This window comes from Panicum hallii, chromosome 5, assembly GCF_002211085.1.
Source record: "Panicum hallii strain FIL2 chromosome 5, PHallii_v3.1, whole genome shotgun sequence".
Classification (NCBI taxonomy): domain Eukaryota; kingdom Viridiplantae; phylum Streptophyta; class Magnoliopsida; order Poales; family Poaceae; genus Panicum; species Panicum hallii.
Window position 1 is genome coordinate 3,871,090 of NC_038046.1, and position 25,107 is coordinate 3,896,196.

General features: G+C 48.6%; 4 protein-coding genes and 1 long non-coding RNA gene across 6 annotated transcripts; 3 read left to right on the top strand and 2 right to left on the bottom strand.

Moving 5' to 3' along the window:
- The first annotated feature begins 811 nt into the window (after positions 1 to 811).
- LOC112893745 lies at positions 812 to 12,822 on the top strand. The gene is made up of 6 exons (XR_003228905.1): positions 812 to 1,036; positions 1,391 to 1,510; positions 4,389 to 4,595; positions 4,708 to 5,082; positions 11,254 to 11,476; positions 12,068 to 12,822. It is a non-coding gene; the product is annotated as an uncharacterized LOC112893745 (long non-coding RNA).
- Positions 1,495 to 4,589, bottom strand: LOC112893743 (G-type lectin S-receptor-like serine/threonine-protein kinase At2g19130). Of its 2 annotated transcripts, XR_003228904.1 has the most exons (3): positions 4,383 to 4,589; positions 1,778 to 4,095; positions 1,495 to 1,678 (listed from the first exon to the last, which is right to left on the bottom strand). XR_003228904.1 is itself a non-coding variant. In XM_025961210.1 (2 exons), exons 1-2 carry the CDS (start codon positions 4,552 to 4,554, stop codon positions 1,856 to 1,858), a joined length of 2,412 nt encoding a protein of 803 aa, XP_025816995.1. In that variant the 5' UTR covers positions 4,555 to 4,589; the 3' UTR covers positions 1,495 to 1,855. The 2 variants fall into 2 exon arrangements, 1 of the variants encoding a protein (XP_025816995.1); XM_025961210.1 differs by having other exon boundaries at positions 1,495 to 4,095.
- On the bottom strand, positions 7,760 to 11,576 carry LOC112893744 (G-type lectin S-receptor-like serine/threonine-protein kinase At2g19130). The gene is made up of 2 exons (XM_025961211.1): positions 11,248 to 11,576; positions 7,760 to 10,622 (listed from the first exon to the last, which is right to left on the bottom strand). The coding sequence occupies exons 1-2, from the start codon at positions 11,417 to 11,419 to the stop codon at positions 8,407 to 8,409; spliced, it is 2,388 nt and encodes a 795-aa protein (XP_025816996.1). The 5' UTR covers positions 11,420 to 11,576; the 3' UTR covers positions 7,760 to 8,406.
- Positions 12,823 to 14,419: 1,597 nt separating the features above from the next.
- LOC112891843 (G-type lectin S-receptor-like serine/threonine-protein kinase At2g19130) lies at positions 14,420 to 18,346 on the top strand. The gene is made up of 2 exons (XM_025958827.1): positions 14,420 to 14,892; positions 15,904 to 18,346. The coding sequence occupies exons 1-2, from the start codon at positions 14,709 to 14,711 to the stop codon at positions 18,162 to 18,164; spliced, it is 2,445 nt and encodes an 814-aa protein (XP_025814612.1). The 5' UTR covers positions 14,420 to 14,708; the 3' UTR covers positions 18,165 to 18,346.
- Positions 18,347 to 19,469: 1,123 nt separating this feature from the next.
- Positions 19,470 to 22,464, top strand: LOC112891359 (rhodanese-like domain-containing protein 4A, chloroplastic). Its single transcript, XM_025958198.1, has 4 exons — positions 19,470 to 20,213; positions 20,997 to 21,099; positions 21,182 to 21,436; positions 22,051 to 22,464. Exons 1-4 carry the CDS (start codon positions 19,558 to 19,560, stop codon positions 22,099 to 22,101), a joined length of 1,065 nt encoding a protein of 354 aa, XP_025813983.1. The 5' UTR covers positions 19,470 to 19,557; the 3' UTR covers positions 22,102 to 22,464.
- Positions 22,465 to 25,107: the final 2,643 nt, after the last annotated feature.

Genomic DNA, 25,107 nt, shown 5'->3' on the forward strand with positions numbered 1-25,107 from the left:
CCTTTGATCTTTTCATTGCCGTCCATTTTCAGTCGACATTATTCTGGTTGTCAGTTAATTCTGACCAGTGAATATTAGGCACGGTGTCTTGCAATGTCTTCATTCTAACAGTTGAATCGGTAAAAGGAAAATAGGTCCAGGAAGACGATCTAGGACAAGGTGTGGTGTCAGAAATGTCTGTGGATGACTAGGGATTGTCATGGCCAGACTGTGCAGTCAACTGTTTGGCAGCAACAAAGGACAATTACGTGTTTGTTCTGAACCGTATCTTGTCCTCTGGTTATCAGATTTTCTTCACTTATTATTTCCATCTTCTTTCCCTTCTAGATTCCATGTACTCCGTTTCTATCAGCTGTTTTAGCTTCCTTTTACATGATTCTGCATAGCCACGTAGCTGTGGACTGGTTTAGTGGTTACAGCAGGAGGCACGTTTTGCTGACTTGCAAAGATAGAACCCGTCTACTAATCCTACCTAAATTTCATCTATAGGTTAGCGGCCTCCTTGGAACGCAAGCTTTTCTCAATTCTCAAACCAACAGAACTATGAAAAAAAAATGAAACCAGAGCTTACTGCTCGTTCTCCCTTTTTTTATTATGGAACGAATTCCCTCCACGCTCCTCTTTTCTTTGCAATTATTGCCATTTGCCATGCACTCGCGCCAGCCCATGAAATATGAAAAAACCCACACTGATAGATAGCCTGATAGCCCACGGCCCAGTAGGACAGAGGCAACAGAGCACATAAAAAACGGACGCTCCAGGCGGCCCCACCTTTCCCCCCGTCTTGTCGCTTCTCGCTTGCGGACTCGAGCTCGACGGCTCCGACTCCGACTCCGAACGCACCACCGCAGAAATCTCCCCTCCCTCCCGCGGTCCTGCCTGCTGCCTCCCAGTCTCGGCCCTGCGTCCTCCCTCGGGGCCCGCGCGTCCGACGGCGTGCGGCGCACGCGCTGCATCGGTTCTTCATGGGATATCATCGTTCCTTGGCTCCTTGCGGGCCATCCGCAATTCAGCATCGTCGTGCCGTGTCTCCTGGGTAAGTTACCCTACCCTTTGAAATCTGTGATACGAAGTGCTCGAGTATAATGTGATAATGTTTGATTGCGATGTGTTTAAAAGGGATTACTGTCTGGGAAATGTAGGATACATCTTGCAAAAATTTGTTGCAACCTGTCTTTTTTTTTGTCGCTGTTGCCATGTTTTATCCGTTTTGTTATGCGGCTATTCGATGAGTTCAAACTTAAATTTAATTGCATATTATGCTCTACTTCCGTTTGAAGCATTTGTATTTAGCCGGTTAGTTTTCATCACGGGATATAAATCCCTAGCTTTGCCACTGGAACCCAAGCTGTAGAACAGGGATTACATTGGATTTTTTTTTTTGATGCAGCAACGGGGGGATGAGTATCCCCACCTGATTAATTTACCATTGATCCCGGCAACTGCCGGTAGTGGACGGTGCGAGCACCGGGGTACAACAGGTGTGCCAAGGCACAGATTAAAGAGCAAGGTAAGGGGGGATGTTACATTCTGAATAAAGAGCTCCAGGTGTCTGAGATGTGTACATTGGAATTTTTGGGGCGAGTAATTTGGACGAAGGCTTGATTGAGCCAGCAGCATCCAACCCAGTGTGCATTATCCAGGATGCCACGTCAGATTACATGCAATTCAAGTAAAACTGTAGAGGTGGAACCAATTTAAGCATTTTAAAAGTAGAGGGACAAAGGTCACCTGGTGGCACAAGTAGAAAAAACGAGTGAGCCAACCTTTTTTTTACCTTTCCCAAATCATTGTCAAGAATGGGGCTTCACACTGCTCTCATACATGCCTAGAAAATATATTTCTCCTGACCTATTCACTTAGTTGCCTCATAAGAAAAGAATTTCACATTCTCTGAACCTTCAGCAAGAACTTCAAGATACCTTGGAACCGGTGGCATATCAACATCTATCACCCCTTCCAGAATTTTGACAATTTCCCCCATTGTTGGTCTGGAACTTTCATTACCTTGAACACACCAGCAAGCAACCTTGCATGCTCTTTCTAGCTCCCTTTCATTTACACCATTCATCAATCCTTCCGCCAACAGTCCCTGTACTTCTCCTTCACGAAGCTTCCTCGCAACTAACATGGGAAAAAATGTTTCCATGCTTGCCTCTCTGTGCTCCAGATTCCTCCTTCCTGAAATGATCTCGAAGAGCACCATTCCATAGCTGAAAACATCTGCCTTTGTTGTGATGGCTTCACCACTTATCCATTCCGGTGCAAGATATCCAATGGTTCCTCTCATAGATGTTAGAACTCTGCTAAAATCACGACCTAATAACTTCGCCAGTCCAAAGTCTGCCACTTTCGGAACAAATGAAGCATCCAACAGTATGTTTTCTGGCTTGATATCGCAGTGTATGATGGAATCCCTGCACTCCTCATGCAGATAAGCCAAACCCTTGGCAATCCCTACAGCTATTTGATATCTCATTTTCCAACTCAAAGTGGTACAGCTACTACCAAACAAATGTTTATCAAGTGAACCATTGGGCATATATTCATACACAAGCAATCTTTTCACTCCTTCAGAACAAAACCCAAGCAGCCGAATCAAGTTAATGTGATGAATATTTCCTATGGTGCTCACCTCTGTTCTGAATTGCTTTTCCCCCTGATGAAAGCCCTCGAGCTTTTTGACTGCCACTGCAGTGGTGTCTGATACCACCCCTTTGAAAACAGAGCCGAAAGATCCTGCACCCAACAGCTCTGAGAAGTTTCTTGTTAGGAGTTGCAAATTACTGTATTTGAAACTGATCAAAGACCCATCAACATGATTTAAACCATTATTTATTTTCCTTCTTCTATGAAGAAAATACAAAATGGGCACACCAAAAATTAGAACAATAAATCCACCGATGATTATCCCAATAAGCCGCAACTTCTTATTTTCTGAGTTGGATAGTTCTGATGCAGCCACTCTAATAAAGATACCATCACTTGATCCATCAATATTATCTTGAAGATTCATCAAATTGTTGTACCAAACCAAACAAGTGCCACTATGAGAGTAAGCTGTGCAAGAGCAGTTGTTCAGGCAAATCAACTCACACTCATGAATATTGGTTACATCGATGCTCTTCGCATTATCTGGCAACTTCACACCATTAATAGCATAGAATCTATCATGCTTCACCTTCGTTGAGCCATTGGTGCCACACTGCAGCGGGATGTTTCTCCTACAGCCTGTTGTCTGGTCATCTAGTTTCCAATTGTTTGGGTGATTCTCACTGAAGCCCTTGAGACAACTGCATGGTGAAGCAGCATTCTCGCTGCACTTGCTGTATTCCCCACACACCCCATAAACACTGCACTTAGCTTTTGGTTTCGTGAAAGCCATTGTCCATGCTTGCTGTGCCTCTGCCCATACCCAAGTCTGAAACAGGCCTGATACATCAATAATAGTTCTTGTGAATAATAGTGCATCATTCTTAATATTGTACGTGAAATAGGCCTCTTCATCATTGTCAACAAACTGGAAAATAAACCTTGAGCTGGGATAGGGATTGGCAGGTGACATCTCTGGCACGCCACCAAATCCAGTTTTATTAGTCCCGTTGCCAGTAGTCCAGTACACTACCGAGCTATTCCATTGGAGAATATATTGCATTGACCCATTGGGATCCAACTGAATTGAGAACATCCCTGGTGCTGGGTCACCTCGGTCTTTCCAAGAGATCATCCGTTTGATGACGCCAGTTTTTTTGTTGCGGCTGAGCTTGTTTCCTGGGAGCCATGTGTCTGTGAAATCATCAAAACTTTGCCATAACACAGCAGAGGTATTAGACTCATGTCTGACTAAAAGGTTTCCATTGTTGAGGAGCACGGCAACTGTAGAACTAACAGCTGTGTTGTTCTTAATATTGGTAGACCAGATGGGAGATTTTGAGTGGTTAACTAGGAGAACAAAGTCACCATCATCTGAGATGGTTAGGCTTGATGAGACTGGATCAGAGATTGGTTTCTCTCTGTTCGCCACCCACACTATAGTCTGTTCTGGGATTTTATTGTACCAGATGCCTATGTACCACTTGCCATTCGATCCTTCAGCTACAGATGCAGTTACAGATCAGATCATAAACCAATTATGCTACAGAAAAAAATTGAACTCCTTGCATTCTAATTCAGAGATTATCACCGTGGAAGGTTTTGTTGTCTATTCTAGTACTTGTAACATTGGACTTGAACGTGAAATTCTATATTATGTGTAAATCACTTTAGGACTTCTCTACCGATCACTTTCTGGGGAAAAAATCCCTTCAAAAACTTCACAATTTGTTCATCTGTATGTCTATAACACGGCATATGTGTGTTTTCCTTTAAGAGTTAAGACTCACCTGCAGGCTGAAAGAATCCCAGTGCAAAATTGCTGTCCTGAGAGATAAGCTTCTGGTTCCCCGAGAGCTGCTGGTTCATAGTGAGGGTATCGGAGGCATGCAATGGAGACTGTTTGAGAGACAGAAGCAGTAAAAGCAAGGATAGGGTGCATGAACAAAGCCGTGTAGCCATACAAGAAATCAAGGCGGAAAAGATGGCCTTCACTTTCCAAGGTGAGAAAGGGCTACCTGCTATGAACTGAGAGTTCAGAAACGCATTGGCTGTTTATATGTGAAGCTATTCCTGATACTCATAGCATTAATCTGACTTTTGTACGTATTCCAGTCTGCTTCTCTCTGGGGGAATCCGGTGCTGTGACGCTCTCCTGATGTTGAAGCCGTTAGTTAAAAATGGCCCTTCTTTGGATGTACATTTCAGTCAGCAATGATGCTATATTCTGAACAACGGTCTGTGATAATTCTGGTTATCAAGTAGGGTCTATTCTATGCAGGCTGACTCGTATTGTGTCTGCATTCCCCAGGATCGTTGAATTGGCAGAGAAATAGGGGATCATGATGCCGGCCAGGCTCTGATAAACGTTAAGAACATAGTATGTTGCTGAATCTCCACCCTATGACAAGGGATGGTGGCAGCCCAAGATGAGCTGATGACTATGCAGTCAGTGGTCAGCCAGCAGGAACGACCTCTGCCATGTTCAAAGTCAGTAAGTTGCATCATCTGCAGTTAACAATTAGGGAACTTGTTGACTTATCTGGCTTTTGGGCATCACATTTCTTCCCCACTTGGGTTTGATTATCTTTCCGTCGATGTTCTGGAATTAGTGCAGATTAGTCGTATGAACCTTGACACCTGGATCGATTTTTGTCGGAACTTGGAGCAGACGGACAATCTTATAGGCCGTTTTCAAATCGATCTGCTAGGCAATGTTGCTGTAGACCAGTTTCAGCAGATTGCCGGATTAGCTGATCTGTTGGGCTTTTTTATACCTCTAATGGGCCTCTTGTTCCCTACAGGTTTGGGACATTATGAGACACTAGTGGGCCTTAAGGTTGTTCTCAAGCGGGCATTGTACTTAAATTAGCGTCAATTCTATACATCTTCTGGAAAAAAAAATTCTTCCCCACCTTCCAGTGTTTGAGATTCGCGCAACACTTCCTATCCATTCGATTTTTTAGCCCCACCACCATCTCCATCGCACGCCCCACCGCCCTCTGCTCCCGTCGCACTGGCCCCTCCCCACCGCGCGCCGCCGCCGCCGCGCTCGCCCTTCCGCTCCTTGCTTCCACTGCACGCCGTCGCTGCGGTCGCCCCCCCACCCCCGCTCCCCACCACGCGCCATGGCCGCCCCCATCCCCTACTCCCCGCCACGCGCCGCCACCGGTGAGACTTTTACCGCGTGTTACGGCTGCGGCCGGGTCTCCACCCCGTGCCTCCGGCCGCACGTCGCCGGAGAAGAAGACATGCTAATCCATTTTGAAAAAATATGTTAATCTAGATTTTGATAAATGTCGAATCTATTCTCTTGGGATGTTGAAATAGTTTGTAAAAAATGTTAAAGGTAGTATTTTTTTTCAACATGTTGATGTATGTGTTTATGAAAAATGTTGAACCTACTATTTTCAAATGTTGAACTTTTTTTCGAAAATATTGATTCTAATATGGGTCGAATGGACTTTATAGGTACATAGCTTATCCATCTTCGGAAGTTATATAGAAGCCCCCTAGATTAGTGCTGTAAGAATTATTAAAAAAAAAGATTAGTACTTTAAGAGGTGGATGATCAAGATAAAATGGGGAAGCCAACGAACTAACCGTATACTGTTATGCATGAACGTGTGGCACGATTTGATTGGAATATGATGTGAGGATAATTAGTTAGTTTTAATGTTAAACTTGAAATGCACAGTTCGAATGCATGGAGTGAGTTGGCACCGTTGAAAATGCATTTAGCTATGAAACACGACTACACGAGTGCCTTGCAACCACATGTGCAGGTAGTTGGGTTCGAATGATTGGTGTTACCGTGTTAGCTATGTTAGTCAACGTTTGTGATCCCAAGGCTTAGCTGCCCAACGACGCCTGATCGAGCTAGTACATGGAGCACACGAGCATCAAGTTGACAGTTTCAAAAGCTCAAATCAGCTCCGACAAGCAGCTCTGTAACTCCAAACTAGCCTCAGCTCATCTTGGGACGCGAGTCCAGAATCCAGATGAAGCAACTCCAATCTCGCCGGACCAGACGAGGGCTTCCGTCCTGAAACCGCTAGCTTCCCTCGCTTCCATGCCAGCCGGGCCGGTTCTTACCTCCAGGAGCCATCGGGGGCCCGAGCGGGTGTGGCATCTCCGCAGCCCGCCGCTGGAGCTCGCTATGCCGAGCCGGTGCGAGCGCAGTCGCGCGGCGGAAGGCAAGCGCCCCTAAAGCCGCGGCCCGCGGGAGCATGTGAGCAACTACCGTAGCCGGCTATTTAAAACTGGTTAGAATCCTTTTGAACCGGGAACGATGACAGACAAAGGTTGATGGGTTAGATGGGTGGATCTATGTACTTCCAGCACTGCTGGGTTTCGCGGGAGTCAGGGGAAGGAGGAAACAGACTTAACCAGAGGGCTATATGAGGTTGTAGGGAGAAATTTAAAAATATTCGGATGGCGATCCGAGGCCTTGTTCAGATGCACTCAAAATGTTATAATTTTTACGCTCTCTCTCCATCGCATCAATTTTAGAATCCATACATGGAGCAGTAAATGTATGTAAAAAAATAACTAATTGCACAGTTTAATTATACATCACGAGACGAATCTTTTAAGCCTAATTAGTCCATGATTAGATAAAATTTGTCAAATACAAACGAAAACGCTACAGTTCCAAATGTTATAAAGTTTTGCAATCTAAACGGGGCCTGAGTTAGGATGTTATAAATGATAGGACTGTGTTAAAAATATCTGGACCATAATTAATAATCGTGATCCAAATTAAATTAGGTGGCTGTATGAAAATAAATAGGAGTTGCTTCTGCAAAACTCCCGATAGCTATCTCCGGTGGTCCGCCGCGGCTCACCGGAGGAGTTGCCTCTTCTTCCTCTCGCCAGCCTCGCAGCAGCCCTAAGCTGCGTGGAGCAAAGGGGTTTGGATTTTCCAGTTGGTATTCAGCCCCAGCTGGACACGAGCCACGGAGGAACCGTCTCACACCGCGCTCGTCGTGAACCCGTCACCGCGCCGCACCGCCGCTGGTCGCCGCACTCCCTTCCCTCCCGCGGTCTCCGGCAAGACGGAACTGCGTCCAATGCGGTGCTGCGTCGGTTCTTCATGGGCTCATACCCCGTGCGGTCCTCCGCCATTCAGCATCAAAATGCGCTGTCCCCCGAGCAAGTAACCCTAACCTTTGAAATCTGGATCAATGCGCTCGAGTACAGTGTCATAGTGTCTGATTGTGATGTGATCACTAGGCATTATTGGAGGCATATATGATACATCTTGCAATGTTTTGTTTTAGCTTCGGTGTCAGCTCTGCTATTATACATCGGTTGCCATGTTTCGTCGGTTCTGGTGTGCCGTTCATCAATGAGTTCAAGTTTCTTTTTTAATCATGCCTGTGCTCTACTTAGTTTTGTTAAGCCTAGGTGTGGGGGAACCATTTGGTATTTGTCCGATTAGTTTTCTGCCCGGGATGTGTTGACATCCTGCCTCTGCCACTGCAATCTAGCTAGCAGAATTGGCACCAGATTAGATCATTTGGGAAATTTCTTATGTGATGAGTCGTCTTGATGAAGTCTTGACTGAGCCATCCAACCAAGTATCCAGGGAGTCCATGTCAGATTACATGCAATTCAAGTTAATGAGTAGGAACCAATTACAAAGGTGATCTGGTGGCAGTAGTAGAACACAAAATGCGGCAACCTTTGATTTATTTTATTTAACTCATTGTAAGGGGCTTTACACCGAAGCCATCACTGTTAATTACACTATAGCATCATACTCTTATGTTTATGGAAGACCTATTTTTTGTGACATATTCACGTAGTTGATTAATAGGAAAAGAATTTCAAATTCTTTGAACCTTCAGCAAGAATGTTAAGATACCTTGGGACTGGTGGCATTGCAACATCTACCAACCCTTCCAGAATTTTGACCACTTCCCCCATTGTTGGTCTGGAACTTTCACTATCTTGAACACACCAGCAAGCAACCTTGCACGCTCTTTCTAGCTCTACACTCACATCATTGGTTAATTCAGAACCAAACAATGTATGTACTTCTTCTTCAAGAAGCTTCCTTGCAACCAACACAGGAAAGAATGTTTCCATGTTTGTCTCTGAGTGCTCCAGATTCCTCTTTCCCGATATGATCTCAAAAAGCATCATTCCATAGCTGAAGACGTCTGCCTTTGTTGTAATGGCTTCACCACTTATCCATTCTGGTGCAAGATATCCTACAGTGCCCCTCATAGACGTTAATACTCTGCTGAAGTCCCGACCTAATAACTTTGCCAATCCAAAGTCTGCCACTTTTGGAACAAATGAAGCATCCAACAATATATTCTGTGGTTTGATGTCGCAGTGTATGATGCAATCCCGACATTCCTCGTGCAGATAAGCCAAACCCTTGGCAATCCCTACAGCGATTTGGTGTTTTATTTTCCAATTCAAAGTGACAGAACCACTATCAAATAGATGTTTATCAAGTGAACCATTGGGCATATACTCATAGACTAGTAATCTCTTTGCTCCTTCAGAACAAAACCCAAGCAACCGGATCAAGTTCATATGATGAATATTTCCAATGGTGCTCACCTCAGCCCTGAACTGCTTCTCCCCCTGATGAAAGCCCTCTAGCTTTTTGACTGCCAATGTAGTTGTGTCTGGTAGAACCCCTTTGAAAACAGTGCCAAAAGACCCTGCGCCCAACCTCTCTGAGAAGTTTCTTGTTAGAAACTGCAAATCACTATATTTGAAACTAATCAAAGGCCCGTCACCTTGATTTATACTACCAATTCTACTTCTTTTATAGAGAAAATATATGATGGTTATCCCCAAGCTTAGAATGATAAATCCACCGATGATTATACAAATGATCCACCATTTCTTTGTTCCTGAATTAGGTATTTCTGATGCGTCCAATCTAATAAAGATTCTATCACTTGATCCACCAGTACTGTCTTGTAGGTTCATCAAATGATTGTGCCAAACCAAGCATGTTCTATTATGTGAGTAAGCTGTGCAAGAGCAATTGCTGAGGCAAATTAACTCACAATCATGAATATTGGCAGCGTTGACAATGTGTGCACTATCAGGCAATTTCACATTATTAATTAGGTAGAATCTATCTTGCTTCGTCACAGAGCTATTATTCACACATTTCAATGGAACATTTCTCCTACAGCCTGCTGTATTGTCATTTAATACCCAGTTGTTTGGGTTATTCTCAGTGAAGCCCTTGAGGCAACTGCATGATGCCGCAGCATTCTCACTGCACATGCTGTTTTCCCCACACGTTCCATAGACACTGCACTTAGCTTTTGGTTGCGTGAAAAAAGTCACCCATGCTTGTGCTGCCTCCATCCATACAAAAGCCTGGAACAAACCTGAGACATCAATGATAGCTCTAGTAAATATTTGTACATCACTCTTAACAGTGTACGTGAAGTATGTTTCCTCATCATTGTCAACAAACTGGAATGTATATCCTGAGTTCGGATATGAATTGGTAGGTGATAATTCTGGCACACCATTGAATGAATTGCCAGTCCAGTTACCAGAAGCCCAGTAAACAACCGAGTTGTTCCATAGGAGGACATATTGTGTTGAGCCTTTTGGATCCAACCCAATAGAGAACATTCCAGGTGTTGGGTCACCTCGGTCTTTCCAAGAGGTCATCCGTTTGACAATACCGGTTTTCTTGTTGCGGCTGAGCTTGTTTCCTGGGAGCCATGTGTCTGTGATATCGTCAAAACTTTGCCATAGTTCAATGGAGGTATTGGAGCCATGTCTGACTACAAGGTTCCCGGTGTTGAGGAGCACAGCGATTGTGGAATTGGCAGGTTTGTTGTTTTTAATGTTGGTAGACCACGTTGGAGATTCGGAATGATTAGATAGAATAACAAGATTACCATCATCTGAGATGATTAGGTTTGACGAGACTGGATCAGAGACTGGTTTCTCTCTGTTAGCCACCCACACTAAAGTTTGTCCCGGGATTTTATTGTACCAAATACCTATGTACCACTTGCCATCTGATCCTTCCACTACAAGTGCAATATAGAAAGAAAAGGGGTCATGTAATACTGAACGACGACAAACAAGAATAAACTTCTTACATTCTACAAATTCTGAAATCATCTAGAAAGGTTTTTTTTTTACTCTTCTTGTATTGATAGAGTTGGAAGCAAGACTGCCAAAATTATGACCTTGAAATGATCGGAGGTGCCACTTTAGGATCTCATTGTAGGGGTTGAATCGTTGTGTCTAATACTATTTTATTATATCAGATAGTATATTTTGTAAAGTATACCATGTTGTTCTAAGTGTTCTAAGTGTACTTACAAACATATAGTGTGAACACAAACTATAGCTTCAATATGAATGTTGCAGAATCATATGTAAATTATGATTAATATCACAATCATTTTTGTCTAGGATCGTAAAGTTGTTACGCTTGTACCTAGGATGGGATTGTTCTACTTCAATTTAGGAACGTAATATTTTCAGCTTATAAGACACCAATTAAGATTCAGATAATCTTGGTTGGAAGTGAAATTCCATACTACGGTAGATCACCTTAACAGTTACTGTTTCTCTCTACTGAGCACTAAAAGATGTTCATCCATATAGCTGGAACATGACACATGTGTTATTAATAGAAGGGCTTACCTGCAGGCTGAAAGAATCCTAGCACGAAATTGCCATCCTGAGAGATCATCTTCTGGTTCCCAGAGAGCCGCTGGTTTGCTGTGAGGGTATCAGATGCATGAGATGGAGAACTTTGCAGAGAAAGAAGCAGTATAAGTAAGGATATGCCATGTGGAGAAAGCCAGGTCGCCATTCACAGAGTCAAAGGAAAGGAAGGGTGGCTTCTATTTTTGAGGACAGAAAGAACTTGGTATGTACTCACAAACATACTTGCTCTTTATATGCGCAGCATCTAAATCTTACTTTGTGCATATTTGTCGTCGGCGTGGAAATCTAGTGATTTGCTGCTCTCCTGATGTTGAAGCCGGTAGTAGAAAAGGAGCGTCGTTGGATGTACCTTTCTGGCTCGAGGTGTATTCTAGATGAGTGGAAATGATAGTTTAAACTTTTAACAGCCTTTGATATCTCCATGACCGTCCAGTTTCGTTTGGTATTGTCCGCATTTTTCTTTCCGAAGGACCATCAGCATCAGTGATTGTTATGCAGGCTGACTTGTGATATGTTTTTTACTCTCTGACTGTTGAATTGGTTCGGAGTTCTGAAAGAGATGGGGATGACAATAGATGGTGATGATGGTTCGATGGCTGTGCGGTCAACGCTCAGGCTGCAGCAACGGCCAGAAAATTCTATACCGTAACTTGTCCTCTGTTTACTTCTTGGCAAAATTGTTGACTTGCACTGATCCTAACTTCTCTGGTTCTTTGGTCATTGGTTTTTTTTTCCCTTGTCCACTCTGGTCTTGTCTTCTTACCTCTAACAATGGGCCTCTTGTTCCCTACAGGTTTGTTTGTTGTGGCCTTGTCGAGAGATCCGTGGGCTTCAGTACGAGACACCACTGGGCCTTAAGGTTATACTCAGGTGGCCGTTGTGCTTCTCAAAAAAGAAAAGAAAAGCGTGAGAGCACGTATGGACACGTGAGAGCACGTATTGGCATGAACTTCGATCCGTCGTCTATGAGTTTTGTGGTCTAGAAGATGGATAGCTGAGATGAGACCTGGGAGCAGGCATATGCATGAACAGGATGGTGCGCGAGTGATTAATTAGTTCGAAAATCTCATACTTGAATGCATTTTTCTATGAGTTGGTAATTTTGGAGGCGCTCTTAGCTACGAAACACGGGGGTGGAGGGCCTAGCAACCACACGTGCAGGTAGTTGGACTGGATCATTGTTGTTAGCTACGAACGAGACACGAGCGCCTTATCCGGACTAGTCATGTTCTATTATGTTGTTGTCCAAGTCCTGTTGCCATCACATCAACCACCGAGAGTACCTTGCTGGCTAGGTTCCTTATGGTACAGTATATCTTTACCCACTCATGTGAGTTTCTTACTCAGTACGGATGCTGGAAAACAAGCTGTATATGGCAACCTCATCGATTTCACTATACATTTGCCAAGTTGTTGGACACAATTTAAGTTTTTTTTATAGAAATAGTAGGCTGTTTACGTGCTAAATGTCACTGAGAGTGTGTTAGTGTGAGCATCAGCGTCTGTACTGTATCCCAAAAATTACGCAAAAAATAAAGATAGGCATGCTGGAACTCAAAAGTGGTTTCGCTTGGTTTTTTGTCTAGCGCTTTTGGAACGTATACCATATGATTAGAAGCACTGATCTCGTGTGTTTCGGCCGCACGTATGTACCTTGCCGTCATAAATGAGCAACAGTTCAGTTAGGTCTGATTCGTACACGACACAGTGTGGAGAGCCGGGGTCGTTCACACGTGTGAACGATTAACCGCGTGAGCAATCATCACTGAGGTTCGTTCTGGAGGAGGCCCTGGAAGCTGGGCGAGCACTGCCGGGATGGGAGTTTGCTCATACAAAGAGGGAGCGTAATAGCGCCGCGCACGAGCTGGCGCAGCTAGCGAAAAGATCCAAGCACTCTGCGGTATGGAGATTTAGGGTTCGTAGCTGTGTCGAGCAGATCATTGCTCATTATTGTAACTCTCTTTCTGAGTAATGAATAGAGCTCCTTCTTTCTCAAAAAAAAAAACCGCGTGAGCAGCAGAGAAAAGGCAAAGAATTAGCGCACGATTGGGCGAGTAATTTGATTCTAGCGGTGGAAACGAGCAAAAGGACGTCCCGGAGAAAAAGTTGAACAAGCGCGGGGCCCGCAGGCACCGGACCCTTTGAAATTCCACCCGCTAGGCCACGGCGACGGCGAGGTTGGCCAGCCTGAGAAGCCACCCATCCTAACGGAGACGACGAAGAGAAAACAAAGACCGCAAGTCAAGTGGCGATCTGTTGTCTCAGGTAGCCGCCCCCGGGCGGGGCTCGCGTCGCCGTCGCGCTCCCCGCGCGGCATTGATGGCCGGCCCGCCGGCCACATCCAACATGTGAGCCCGGAAACCGACCGGCCGGGACGAGCGCACTGCTCCGTCCTCCAGCGCGCTGTGCCGCACTTACTCTCCGCTGCTTCCAAGGCTCCAGGCACCGCCGGTCGCGGGAGCCACCACGTCACCCCGCGGCGCTGTGCTGCGACGAGCGCGACACCACCACCAACCCCGGCGGGGTTCGTCTCGTCCGGCCTGCAGGTTCGGTGGCGCGTCGCCGTTCGCTCGTTAATGCGCCCCCCCCCCCCCCCCCCCCCTGCAAACCCGGCACAGAGGCGCGCGCTCGCGGTAATGACGACCCGTCAAAAGATCCGAACCGGTCGCGGCTCGCCCTAATCCGGCGACGAACCTGCAGTGACGAGCTGAAAACGACCGGCTTCGACGTGGTGGAACAAACGGGCGCGTCCGCTGCGTCGTCACCCTGGAGCTCTGCTCGTTCGTGCAGTAACGCGCATGGTCCATTGGTCCGGCCCTAGTCGTACCGTGTGACCATGTGAAGCCGCCGTGATCTTTAACCGAGGCGGAAGTACGTTGCACATGGAGGATTTCATTAGCTTCACACCATGCGAGTCGTCAAAGCATGTGGAGACGTAGCAACGTCGCGCGCGTGCGCCGCGCGGCGTGCGTCGTCCGCCGTGGACGCCGACGGGTCCTGCCGGGCCCCGGCGAGAGGAGGAAGGTGCTCGTCGAAGGCGGACACTCACTGACTCCGGCACTCCGCCCCCGTACGGCGCCTTTACGGGGCCGCATTTAAACCCCCCCCCGCCGGGGTCGCTTGCCGTCGCCCTTTTCCCCAGTCCCCACTACCGCCTCCACAGCAGCAGCGCGACCGCGCGACGCCATGTGTGTGACCAGAGCTCCAAGCCACCACCGGTCGGGCGAGGCCGAAGAACGGGCGGAGGCCGCCTAGCTCCTTTTCGTTTCCCTCTCGCTTTCTCCCCTGGCCTCCCCGGCTCCCCGTCTCCTCGTCGCATTCGAGTGCCCCCGCTGATTGGCCACCTATACTACAACTAGTACTAGTAGTTGGCTCATCGTCCTCTCCGTCCCTGTTCGGTATCCTCGTTCCTCGCTTGGAGGCTGCAGCTGGCAATGGCGACTCGCCGTGGAAGGCAGGCTCCGCCATGTGCGCTTCTGCTCCTCCTAGCCTCCATGTTTCTGCTGCAGGGAGCTCCGTCGCAGGCCGGCGACACCGTCGCCGCCGGCCGGCCGCTCTCCGGCGGGGAGAGCCTCGTGTCCAAGCGTGGCAAGTTCAGGCTCGGCTTCTTCCAGCCAGGTACTGGACCTCTATATTCCGGAAACTGCGTGCAGCTATGGAATTTCTGCTACCTTTTGGTGTGAAGCTCAGTTTGATGCTCTTCTCTATATGTGTATCTACACGAATTTGTTCTTTTGAAATTTTTGTTGAAGTGAAATGTGTCGGTACGTGCAATACATGCACTGAACAAACAAAATAGCTAATGATCACCCTTGTTTGCTCAGTACAAGTAAGTGCTACAACTCCTAGGGATAGATGTCAAAATCGTGTTACGGCTTTAGGATCTTAGTTTCAATGGGTTGATTATACGAGTTTTATTCAACATAATTTGCGATCCTACTACTGGAGCTCCAATCACGATTTTACAACCTTGTCTTAGGTACTAGATGCAACTCCAAAATCCAAATACTTCTTGAGCCATGGGAGCGCCTGCAACTAGCTGGAGCAGGGCTTTTTTTCTTCTTCTTCTTTCGGTGGTATTTATCTTGATAAAAGCTAGTATGGATTTTCTTGAGTATGAAATGAATAACCCCTCAAGAAAAGCACGAAACTAAAATACACTGGAAAACACCATGGTAGTTCACATTCGTCTTTTCTGAGAGGATCTAGAAAGAAAGGCACGTTCCTTCCATCCAATGTTAAGAGTAAGGACTAACATAGTGAAGATGTCACTGGTCGCTGCAACTTCTCCGAAGCTCAAGTCACATCCAGCCTATTGTCGCGTATCAGGAAAGGACACCAAGGTAGGCAAAGAGTGACAAACAGCTAGCGTGAAGACCTACTAATCAACTGACAGCAGCTTCTCTTCTGGAATCACACCTGGCCGTGTTCATATTTTATTGTTCTCCCCGATCATGCGGATTTAGTACTTGACTTGAACAAGTCTTTTTCCGTACTCACCGCTCCGAGAAATCAGCCTGAAAGTAGACAGCTACTGTACTTCTGATGGACAGCTGCGATCATGAATTTTAAATAAATCTGCTGGATCATCATGCAGTTAACTCTCTTAATTTCTTGTGTGTGCAACAGACAACTCGTCAGATCACTGGTACCTGGGCATCTGGTACAACCAAATCTCGCTGCACACCACGGTGTGGGTGGCGAACCGGGAGGCGCCGGTCACCGACCCGGCGTCCTCGCAGCTTACCATCTCGAGCGATGGCAACATGGTCATCCTGGATCACCGGAGGTCCGCCGTCTGGTCAACCAACGTGGCCGGCGTCGCGCCCAACTCCACGGTCGGCGTCATCCTCGACAGCGGCAACCTCGTGCTGGCGGACGCGTCCAACACCTCCGTGGTGCGGTGGCAGAGCTTCGACCACTTCGGCAACACGTGGCTCCCCGGCGGGAGGCTCGGCCGGAACAAGCGCACCGGCGAGGTCACGCACCTCGTCGCGTGGAAGGGCTACGCCGACCCGGCGCCGAGCGTGTTCTCGCTGGAGCTGGACCCGCGCGGCTCCAGCCAGTACCTGCTCAACTGGAACGGCAGCGAGCAGTACTGGAGCAGCGGCAACTGGACGGGCCGCGCGTTTGCCGCCGTGCCGGAGATGACGCCCACCGACGCGTCGCCGCTGTCCAAGTACACCTTCGGCTACGTCGACGGCGAGGACGAGAGCTACTTCATCTACGACGTCACGGACGAGTCCGTGGTCACGCGGTTCCTCGTTGACGTGACCGGGCAGATCAAGTTCCTGACATGGGTGGCGGCCGCCAAGGAGTGGATGCTCTTCTGGTCGGAGCCCAAGAAGCAGTGCGACGTCCACGCCGTGTGCGGGCCCTTCGGCGTCTGCACCGAGAACGCGCTGCCGTCCTGCAGCTGCCCCCGGGGGTTCCGCGAGCGCCGGCCGGCCGAGTGGCTGCAGAACGACCACACCGCAGGCTGCGCCAGGAACACCGGCCTGGCTTGCAGCGACCAAGACGGGCATCAGAAGAAGAGCAAGAACGAGGACAAGTTCTACCCGATGCCCAACGTGAGGCTGCCGAGCAACGCGCAGAGCGCCGCGGCGGCGAGCGCTCGCGACTGCGAGCTCGCGTGCCTCGGCAACTGCTCCTGCACCGCGTACTCTTACAGCGGCGGCTGCTCGCTGTGGTACGGAGACCTCATCAACCTTCAGGACACGACCAGCAATGGCGCCGGTGGCAGCAGCATCTGGATCCGCCTGGCCGCGTCCGAGTTCTCCGGCACCAGGAACACCAAGAAGCTGGTCATTGGGCTCACCATCGCGGGGTTCGTGGCCGCGGTCACCGTCATCATTCTGGCTACCATCTTCATCCTGAGATGCAGAAGGATGAAGTCGTTGTGGAGGGTCGAAGGTTCCCTGATGGCGTTCACGTACCGTGACCTGCAGTTCGTGACCAAGAACTTCTCTGAGAAGCTCGGCGGCGGCGCCTTCGGGTCGGTGTTCAAGGGGTCGCTGCCTGACGCCACGCTTGTCGCTGTCAAGAAGCTGGAGGGCGTCCGGCAGGGTGAGAAGCAGTTCCGCGCCGAGGTGAGCACGATCGGCACGATCCAGCACGTGAACCTGATCAGACTGCTCGGGTTTTGCTCCGAGAGGATGAGACGGCTGCTCGTCTACGAGCACATGCCGAGGGGCTCCCTGGACAGGCATCTGTTCGAGACCAGCCACGGCGTCCTGAGCTGGGAGACGAGGTACCAGATCGCCCTGGGGGTCGCGAGGGGCCTGGACTACCTGCACGAGAAGTGCCGGGACTGCATCATCCACTGCGACATCAAGCCCGAGAACATCCTCCTGGACGAGGCGTTCGTCCCCAAGGTGGCCGACTTCGGGCTCGCCAAACTCATGGGCCGCGACTTCAGCCGCGTGCTCACCACGATGCGTGGCACGGTGGGGTACCTGGCGCCGGAGTGGATCGCCGGCACGGCCATCACCACCAAGGCGGACGTGTTCAGCTACGGCATGATGCTGTTCGAGATCATCTCGGGGCGGAGGAACGTCGGGCAGCGCGACGACGGCACGGTGGACTTCTTCCCATCGACGGCCGTGGGCCTGCTCCTCGACGGCGACGCGGGGCGCGCGGTGGACGGCCGGCTCGGCGGCAGCGCGGACGCGGCCGAGGTGGAGAGGGCCTGCAAGGTGGCGTGCTGGTGCGTGCAGGACGCCGAGAGCCTGCGGCCGAGCATGGGGATGGTGGTGCAGGTCCTGGAGGGGCTCGTCGACGTCAACGCCCCGCCCATCCCGAGGTCGCTCAAGGTGCTCGCCGATCCGTCCAAGTACGTCCAGTTCTTCTCAGGGTTGCCGTCGACCACTGCTAGTAGCGCAGTAGTATAAAAAAAGGGTGGATGTCTAATGATGCTGTACTCCTGACACGGAGATTCTAGAATACTAGTACTGCAGATAGACAAGAAAAATATTCTAGACAAATATTGTACGATTCTTAGGGCCAGTTCAGGGCATGTAAAGGCAAAAGAAAAACTTTTTGCAAAGAAATCTTACCAATTTGAAGTACTAAATGAAGTCTATTTACAAAACTTTTTGCATGGATGGGTTATAAATCACGAGACGAATCTAATGATGCTAATTAATCCATGATTAAGCAATAATTAGCGGATGGTTACTGTAGCATTACCGTTGCAAATCATGGATTAAGTAGGCTCATTAGATTCGTCTCACGATTTACAGCCCATCCATGCAAAAAGTTTTGTAAATAGACTTCATTTAGTACTTTAAATTAGCAAGATTTCTTTGAAAATTTTGCATTTACCTCTGAGACGTTTGCAAATCCAAACTCACATGTATGTTCACCGCGATTTCTATTTCTCGCGCGCGCGAGCGGGCGTGGAGCCGTCACAGTCTCCCAGAGAGGATTTTGCTGTGCGTCATGTGTCTCGATTTGCGTGCGTGCAATATATCCACTCCAACAATCTATTTCACAAACTAATTATCCAAATTAAATTCTAATTTCACTGTTATGTTTGTTGCCGTTAGATCTTTTAAACTAGACCACACTTAATTATATTAGACAATATTATTTTTAAAATATTTTTATTTGCTTCAGAATAATTTCTTTTTTAGTATTTTATCTTGTTTGGGAACAATTTTGTTTTGTTATCGGAGCAATTTCTATTTTTGATAAAATACATCTGAACATTTTTTTTCTACGGAACACTATTATCTGTTCCAGAACAATTTATGCAGCAGCGGAACAATTTTATTTGTGCAAGGTGGGCCATGATTGGCTCATGCAGCAGGAGCCCTGCCACACCTACCTTCTGCGACAGCGCAGCAGCCAAACGCGCGCCGTAAATAAAAGGCCCCTATGTTCACTGCATACCATGAAATTCACCTGTGATTTTCCCCGGATGTATTGCCGTTGCGACCTGCGGGGCATCACTGCATCAGATAGCTCAGGTGAATTTCTGATGCAGTGGATTTTCACTTTTTCAGAGGTGTTGCGATGAACGAACTTTCTGCAGAAACTGCCAGCCCAACTTCTCGCTAGAGCCCACAGGTTACTGGAGGCCCAGTTGAGTCGTGAAAGCCCAAGGGCCAATTGTTTTTTTTAAAAGAAAAGAAAAGAAGAGTCCAATCAAAAAGGGAAAAAAACGGATCAATCGGATAGCTTAGCTAGCTGAAGACGCTGCAGTCGTGGTCAGTCCAGCTCTCAGTCTCAGCTGAGCCTGAGCTCTGCTATCCTTGCAGAGAGCTCAGGCCTCGCGCAACCATGGCTCTCCTCCGGCTCCAAGAACAGTGCTCGCTCCTCAGAATCTCCAGCTCCCACCTCCCAAATCCCCTCAAACCCCCAAGAAATCCTCGAAGGAACCAACTTTTGCCGCCCAATGCGGCCAAGGATGCCGGCCCCTCCGAAATCACGGTTCCTCGTGCTCCCGGCGCGGCGCCCAAGGCCGCAATCCCGGCGCGGAAGGCGGCGGCACCTTGGCGGGAAGCCCTCGTCCCCGTCGCCGCCGCGGCCGCGTCCTGGCCGCTCCCTTCCCTCGCGGCGGAGGGCGACGGGAAGGTGAGCCTCGAATCCATCGTAGTGGCCATCGACGACTTCAACAACCGCAACCCCTTCTTCGTGGCCGGGGTCGTGTTCGTGTGGCTCGTGGTGATCCCGCTGGTGGAGGAGTACGTCTTCAAGAAGTACAAGCCCGTGAGCGCCATCGACGCGTTCCGCAAGCTCCGCGACGCGCCGGAGGCGCAGCTGCTGGACATCCGCCGGGGCAAGAGCGTGCGGTTCATGCCGCCGCCGAACCTGAAGCTTGTCGACAAGAGCGCCGTGCAGGTTGAGTTCGACGAGGAGGACGAGAAGGGGTTCGTCAAGGAGGTGCTGACGAGGTTCTCAGACCCCGCGAACACCGTCGTCTGCGTCCTTGACAAGTGAGTGCTACATGGAAACAATTAAATTCCTTACCTATAGAGCCAGATGCAATCCTGATGTCTCTGTAGATTGTATTGGTTTTGCCTCAAATGCAGCTACTGCAATATCTAGGATCGATTAAAAAATTGTATATACCACAATTGAGTTGCAATCTGTAACAGATCTATGTACGTAGTGTTAGATGCTTACTTTAAGCATTGAAACAAAGTAGAATTTAGAAATGGAAAGCTGTAGTACATTTCTCTAAAACTCATATAAATTTGCAAACCAAATTGCTCATTGATTTTACAACTCTGAATTTTGTTAAATTTCCAGTAAATACATTGATCAGTGTGTTGCAATTTGTAACAAATTGTTCTTTTCTTTGATTTAACAACTCTGAATTCAGAAAGGATGAAGAATTCATAGGGAGCACCTATATGTTGCAATTTGTACTATCACTGCTTCTGATTCAGGGAACTTCGACATAGGGAGGGAACTTTGTTATTCGCTTTTGCATCCAATATAAGTTTTTAATTTACATAATTTCTCACTGAACAAAATATAGAAAAGTATTGTTCCCCATTGGAGTTTATGTTTCAACCTAATAAAAATGGATGCAACTTAAAATTTTCACCTCTCGGAGTTTGTTACGTCAATAACGTTGATTGAAGCTTTCATTTCAAAATTGTTGTATATTTACTTCATGTCAAGGCAATTACATTTAAGATTCCTACAGACCCCTCTGGTTTTTGTCTTGCTGCCATCTAGTTACCAACTTAAATTTATGTTGTGTAAGGTAGCTTTGATGGTAATTCTTTGAAAGTTGCTGAGCTACTGATCGAGAATGGTTTCAAGGAAGCGTATGCAATCAAAGGGGGCTTGAGAGGTCCAGAAGGGTGGCAGGTAAGGCATCATTCCACTTTCTGTGGGGAACGACATATGGTGCATTTTTTGTTTTTCTTTCTAAGTTTCTCTTCTCCATTAGGCGGTTCAAGAAAATTATCTCCCCCCATCTGTACATGTTTTCCCAAGGAGAAAGAAGGGCAAAACTTTAGCTCCTGCAGATGTGAGCTCTGATGGAGCAGATGGTCTGCAAAAGGCAAACAGGGAACCATTAGATCCTCCAAGCAGCTTTGTAATCAATACAAGCAATGAATCCAAAGATGTTTATGAAAATCCTAATGGAAGTGTGACTGCTGCAAAACATGCCACTACAAGACCCTTGTCGCCATATCCAAATGTATGGTCCTTTCATTCTCTTTCACCACCACGCTCAAATTTATCCTGCTTGTTCTTGATTTTTCTTGATGCATTCAACTGGTTACCATTTAGTATATGATTCGAAATAGCAACGGTACGTGCACACTCTGTACTGCTTTACTTTTGTGCTGACTGTAAACTGCATTTAGAAATCATCTTTTCTCTAGATGCCACACTGAACTATATTTGACTCACATCCATCTTAAACGCTAAATAATTTACTAAGAAATGGCCAGGGCATGCCTGTATTTGGTATGCTTCTATGCTAGAGTTATGAATATTGTTTCTAAAAAAAAAGAGTTGTTGAAGCTTAAATTTATGTTTTACCTGAAAGTTAGATAATGACACTTTCTAGGCACATAAAATGGCTTGACTCAGGTCCAGATAAATTACTACATGCAAGGACAGCGAATTTGCAGCCTAAGTGCTGTTTACTGACATGAAATAGAGATAGGATAGACTGCTCTAGGCTTTTTGTAAATATCCACACCTCTCCATGTTCCTTTGTTTCTTCATTATCTATGGTGAAAACTGACCACAAAGACTATGGTACAACTGTACAACTAGTTACAAGCTTTTGAGTTTATTGTGCAGTACGCTGACTTGAAGCCACCAACATCTCCAACACCATCAAAACCGAGTTAAGAGCAATGCAGGACAATACATGTGTGAAACTCAGTCAGAAGGAGTCATTTCCTGCACAAACATTTTTGTATACTTCTAACCAATGATGTCTGAGGAGATCGATGAGGATCACATCAAAAAAAGAGCACAGGCTGCCTTGTTTTTTCTTTTTCCACTGCTATTGAGGCCATGGTGAATTCTTAGTTGTTCTGTATGTGTTTAAGCTCGTCCAGGTTTGTTGTACTGTTGATTGGTTGTAAATTGTAGTGGGGGCGAAATGACCTTGTGTTTGTGACTTGAAACTTTCTGTGGTTAGTTCTGCATTTTGTGGTACCTGGTTCATGCACCTACATTCAGGTCAATCTCAGTACAACAGTTGTTAAAGAGCTTCAGGTTCAGACTTCATTTCATGCGTCATCCATGCAGGCAGAGGGTTTTAAGAACTCATTCAAGGAGTAGATGCTATTTGTTGTCTGCACTCTGCAGGATGACAGGTGCAGCAGTGCTGCTTTTCTCTGATAATAATGAATCCCTGATGGCTGCACTCTACCGAGAAGACGCATGATAGAAGCCAGGCGAATGGAGAATACATCCCACGATTCTCCAAATGAGGGGCGGAACTTCAGAACTTCTAGTGCAGAGTTCCTGATCCTAAAAGAGGTTAAAATCAAATTTCAGATTTTCCATGCAAAGGAGTGCTACGCAGCATATAAAAACAGGTTATGTAGCAGCCTTCAAGTCACATAGGAGTAGGATGGAATAACCTGTTTTATATCAATTTTATAGGAGTAAGTCATATAGCCTTAGGACTGCAACAACGCATAGAAAAACTGATATGGCATATGCAGGTCTCGAGAACCTGCGACCTTGGGGTTATTAGCACCACGCTCTAACCAACTGAGCTAATAGGCCTCCTGCTTATTAAATCTCAAAGCCTTTCATTAATCAGGCACCAGGACATTAAGCTTCTTTAATAATCGCCTGTTCTAAGATACTCCATGCCAGTTTGACTCTGTAAGTAGGATGTGCGACTCGGATTCATTGGCGTCCCTTCACCTAGCGCGAACAACTGTCTCTGTCACTCTGTCCAGTGCTGCGGTAATTCGCCGCAGGCGGCAGCACCACTGCTGGAGTAACATTTCACAATTGTCTATGCCCAGCCCGCCCTCTGCGGCTACTGGTACCCCTGGTACTCCTCCCGAGGAGTGACGATCGCCATGAGTGCTGCCTGCTCATGCCGGAGGAGCAAGTCAAATGCCAAGACGAGGGACGCTTGGGGACGCACGGCGACAGGAGGGTACAACGCCCTGCTCACTCGCTCATCAGACACCAGCAATTCAGCGTCCCCTCCAAGATTACTAGATTAGCCTCGCGTCCAGTCTCGATCATCGCACCGTAGTTCTGATCACCAGGTGGCAGGTGGCAGCGCTGATTAGCTCGGTTCTTACTGCTGATGGCCTGATGGTGATGGCAACGGCATCATGAGTAGTGTGTGAGCGACGGCGCCAACAGCCGCCAGAGATGGCGATCGGCGAGATCATGCCTGCTCGTACGTGTCCGCATGTCGGCCGGGCTACCTGGAATTATCCCTGCAGGTAGCTATAAAAACCACAAGTACCATCATGATTAGTGCTCCTACCTGATGTTTTTCACCTTCCATGATTATTATTTATTTCACCGTGTCGTTGATCTTCTTTTTACTTCTACCCCCGGTTCGTGAGGTGGCTGTTCCCGACGCGTGGCGCGGTGAATTTATTCGCCGTGGGGGATCTGATCGATGATCCCCTGTCCGATAGCAGCCGCACGCACGTTGGTGAGCGCCTGACGCGACGCGACGACGGCGGGTAGGGGCCTCCGTGATGGCAGCTAGCTGCTAGGCTCCATTGGGCGAAGCGCTGCAGGCTAGCTTGGCTGCTCCGCCCCGTCATCCATGGACCATGGAGCGTTGCTGTTGTCCGACCCGTCCACGCGAGCGAGGCGCAGGCGCTGCCGAGTCAAATCGTCAGTCGTCGCCGGGCTGTAGGAGCGCAGCTGACGGGGTGCGGAGACAACGGGGGAGGAGACGAGCGCGCGTGCGCGGCCACAGTGGTGGAACTGTGCCGATGGTCCGCGGCCGCAGGCGCCGAGCGGGACAGGGTCGGAGGAGAGAGGCGGCGGCGCCGGCAGGCCGGCATGGTCACTCATGGAGACAAGGCAAGCGATCGATGCAACGGCACGAGGTGGCGATCGGTGTCGAGGGCGGCAAAAGGGATGTTCGCGCCGGCCGTTGGCGCACATTAACTCAGTGCGCCGGCCGGCCGGCCGCACCGTGGGTCAGCGTGCAGAGCTGACGGAGCAGCTGGGCCCCGGCGACGGGGCAGGGCGCTGGGCACGGCATGGCAGGCACGGGCAGGCGACAGCCGCGGCCGCGCGCGCGCAAGAGCGAGTGAGGAGACGTGTGAGGGCGGCCGCGCGCAGCGCGGGCACAGGCGCGGCGGCAGCGGCAGACGCGCCCGCGGCCAGGCCTCGTGGCCGACGCCGCGCGCGGCAGGAGGGCCGCAGCGCAGCGCAGGCGAAGCGTTCGCATTTAACGCGCGCCCCGCCCCGGCCAGCACAGGGTCGATCGGAGCGGAGCGGAGGGCCTGCGGGGCCGCGCGTACGCCCGCACTGTGCTGCGCCGGCTGCTGCCACACCGTCGATCGCATCATTGCCGGCCCCCTCCGATCGCCCCCCGGGCGCGCCATCACTGCGATCGCCTCGCCTCGCCTCGGCTCCGATCCCCTCTTGCAATGCAATCTTGTTGTTCCGTCCATTCCATCTGCCCCGCACCCGTCCATGATCCATGCCAATTGAATGAACGCGAGCACAGTGGGAGGGAGGGGGAGAGACTTGCAGAGAGGGCCTAGCACCAGTAGTACCACGACCCCCGGGCGACACAGTGCGCACCAGTGGCAGTGCACGCCTCGTGCCTTTGTGCTCTGCTGCTGCGCTCCATGCCTGCATCATTCTCGTGTGTGCGTGTCTCTGTCCGTGCAAAACCTGCCAGCA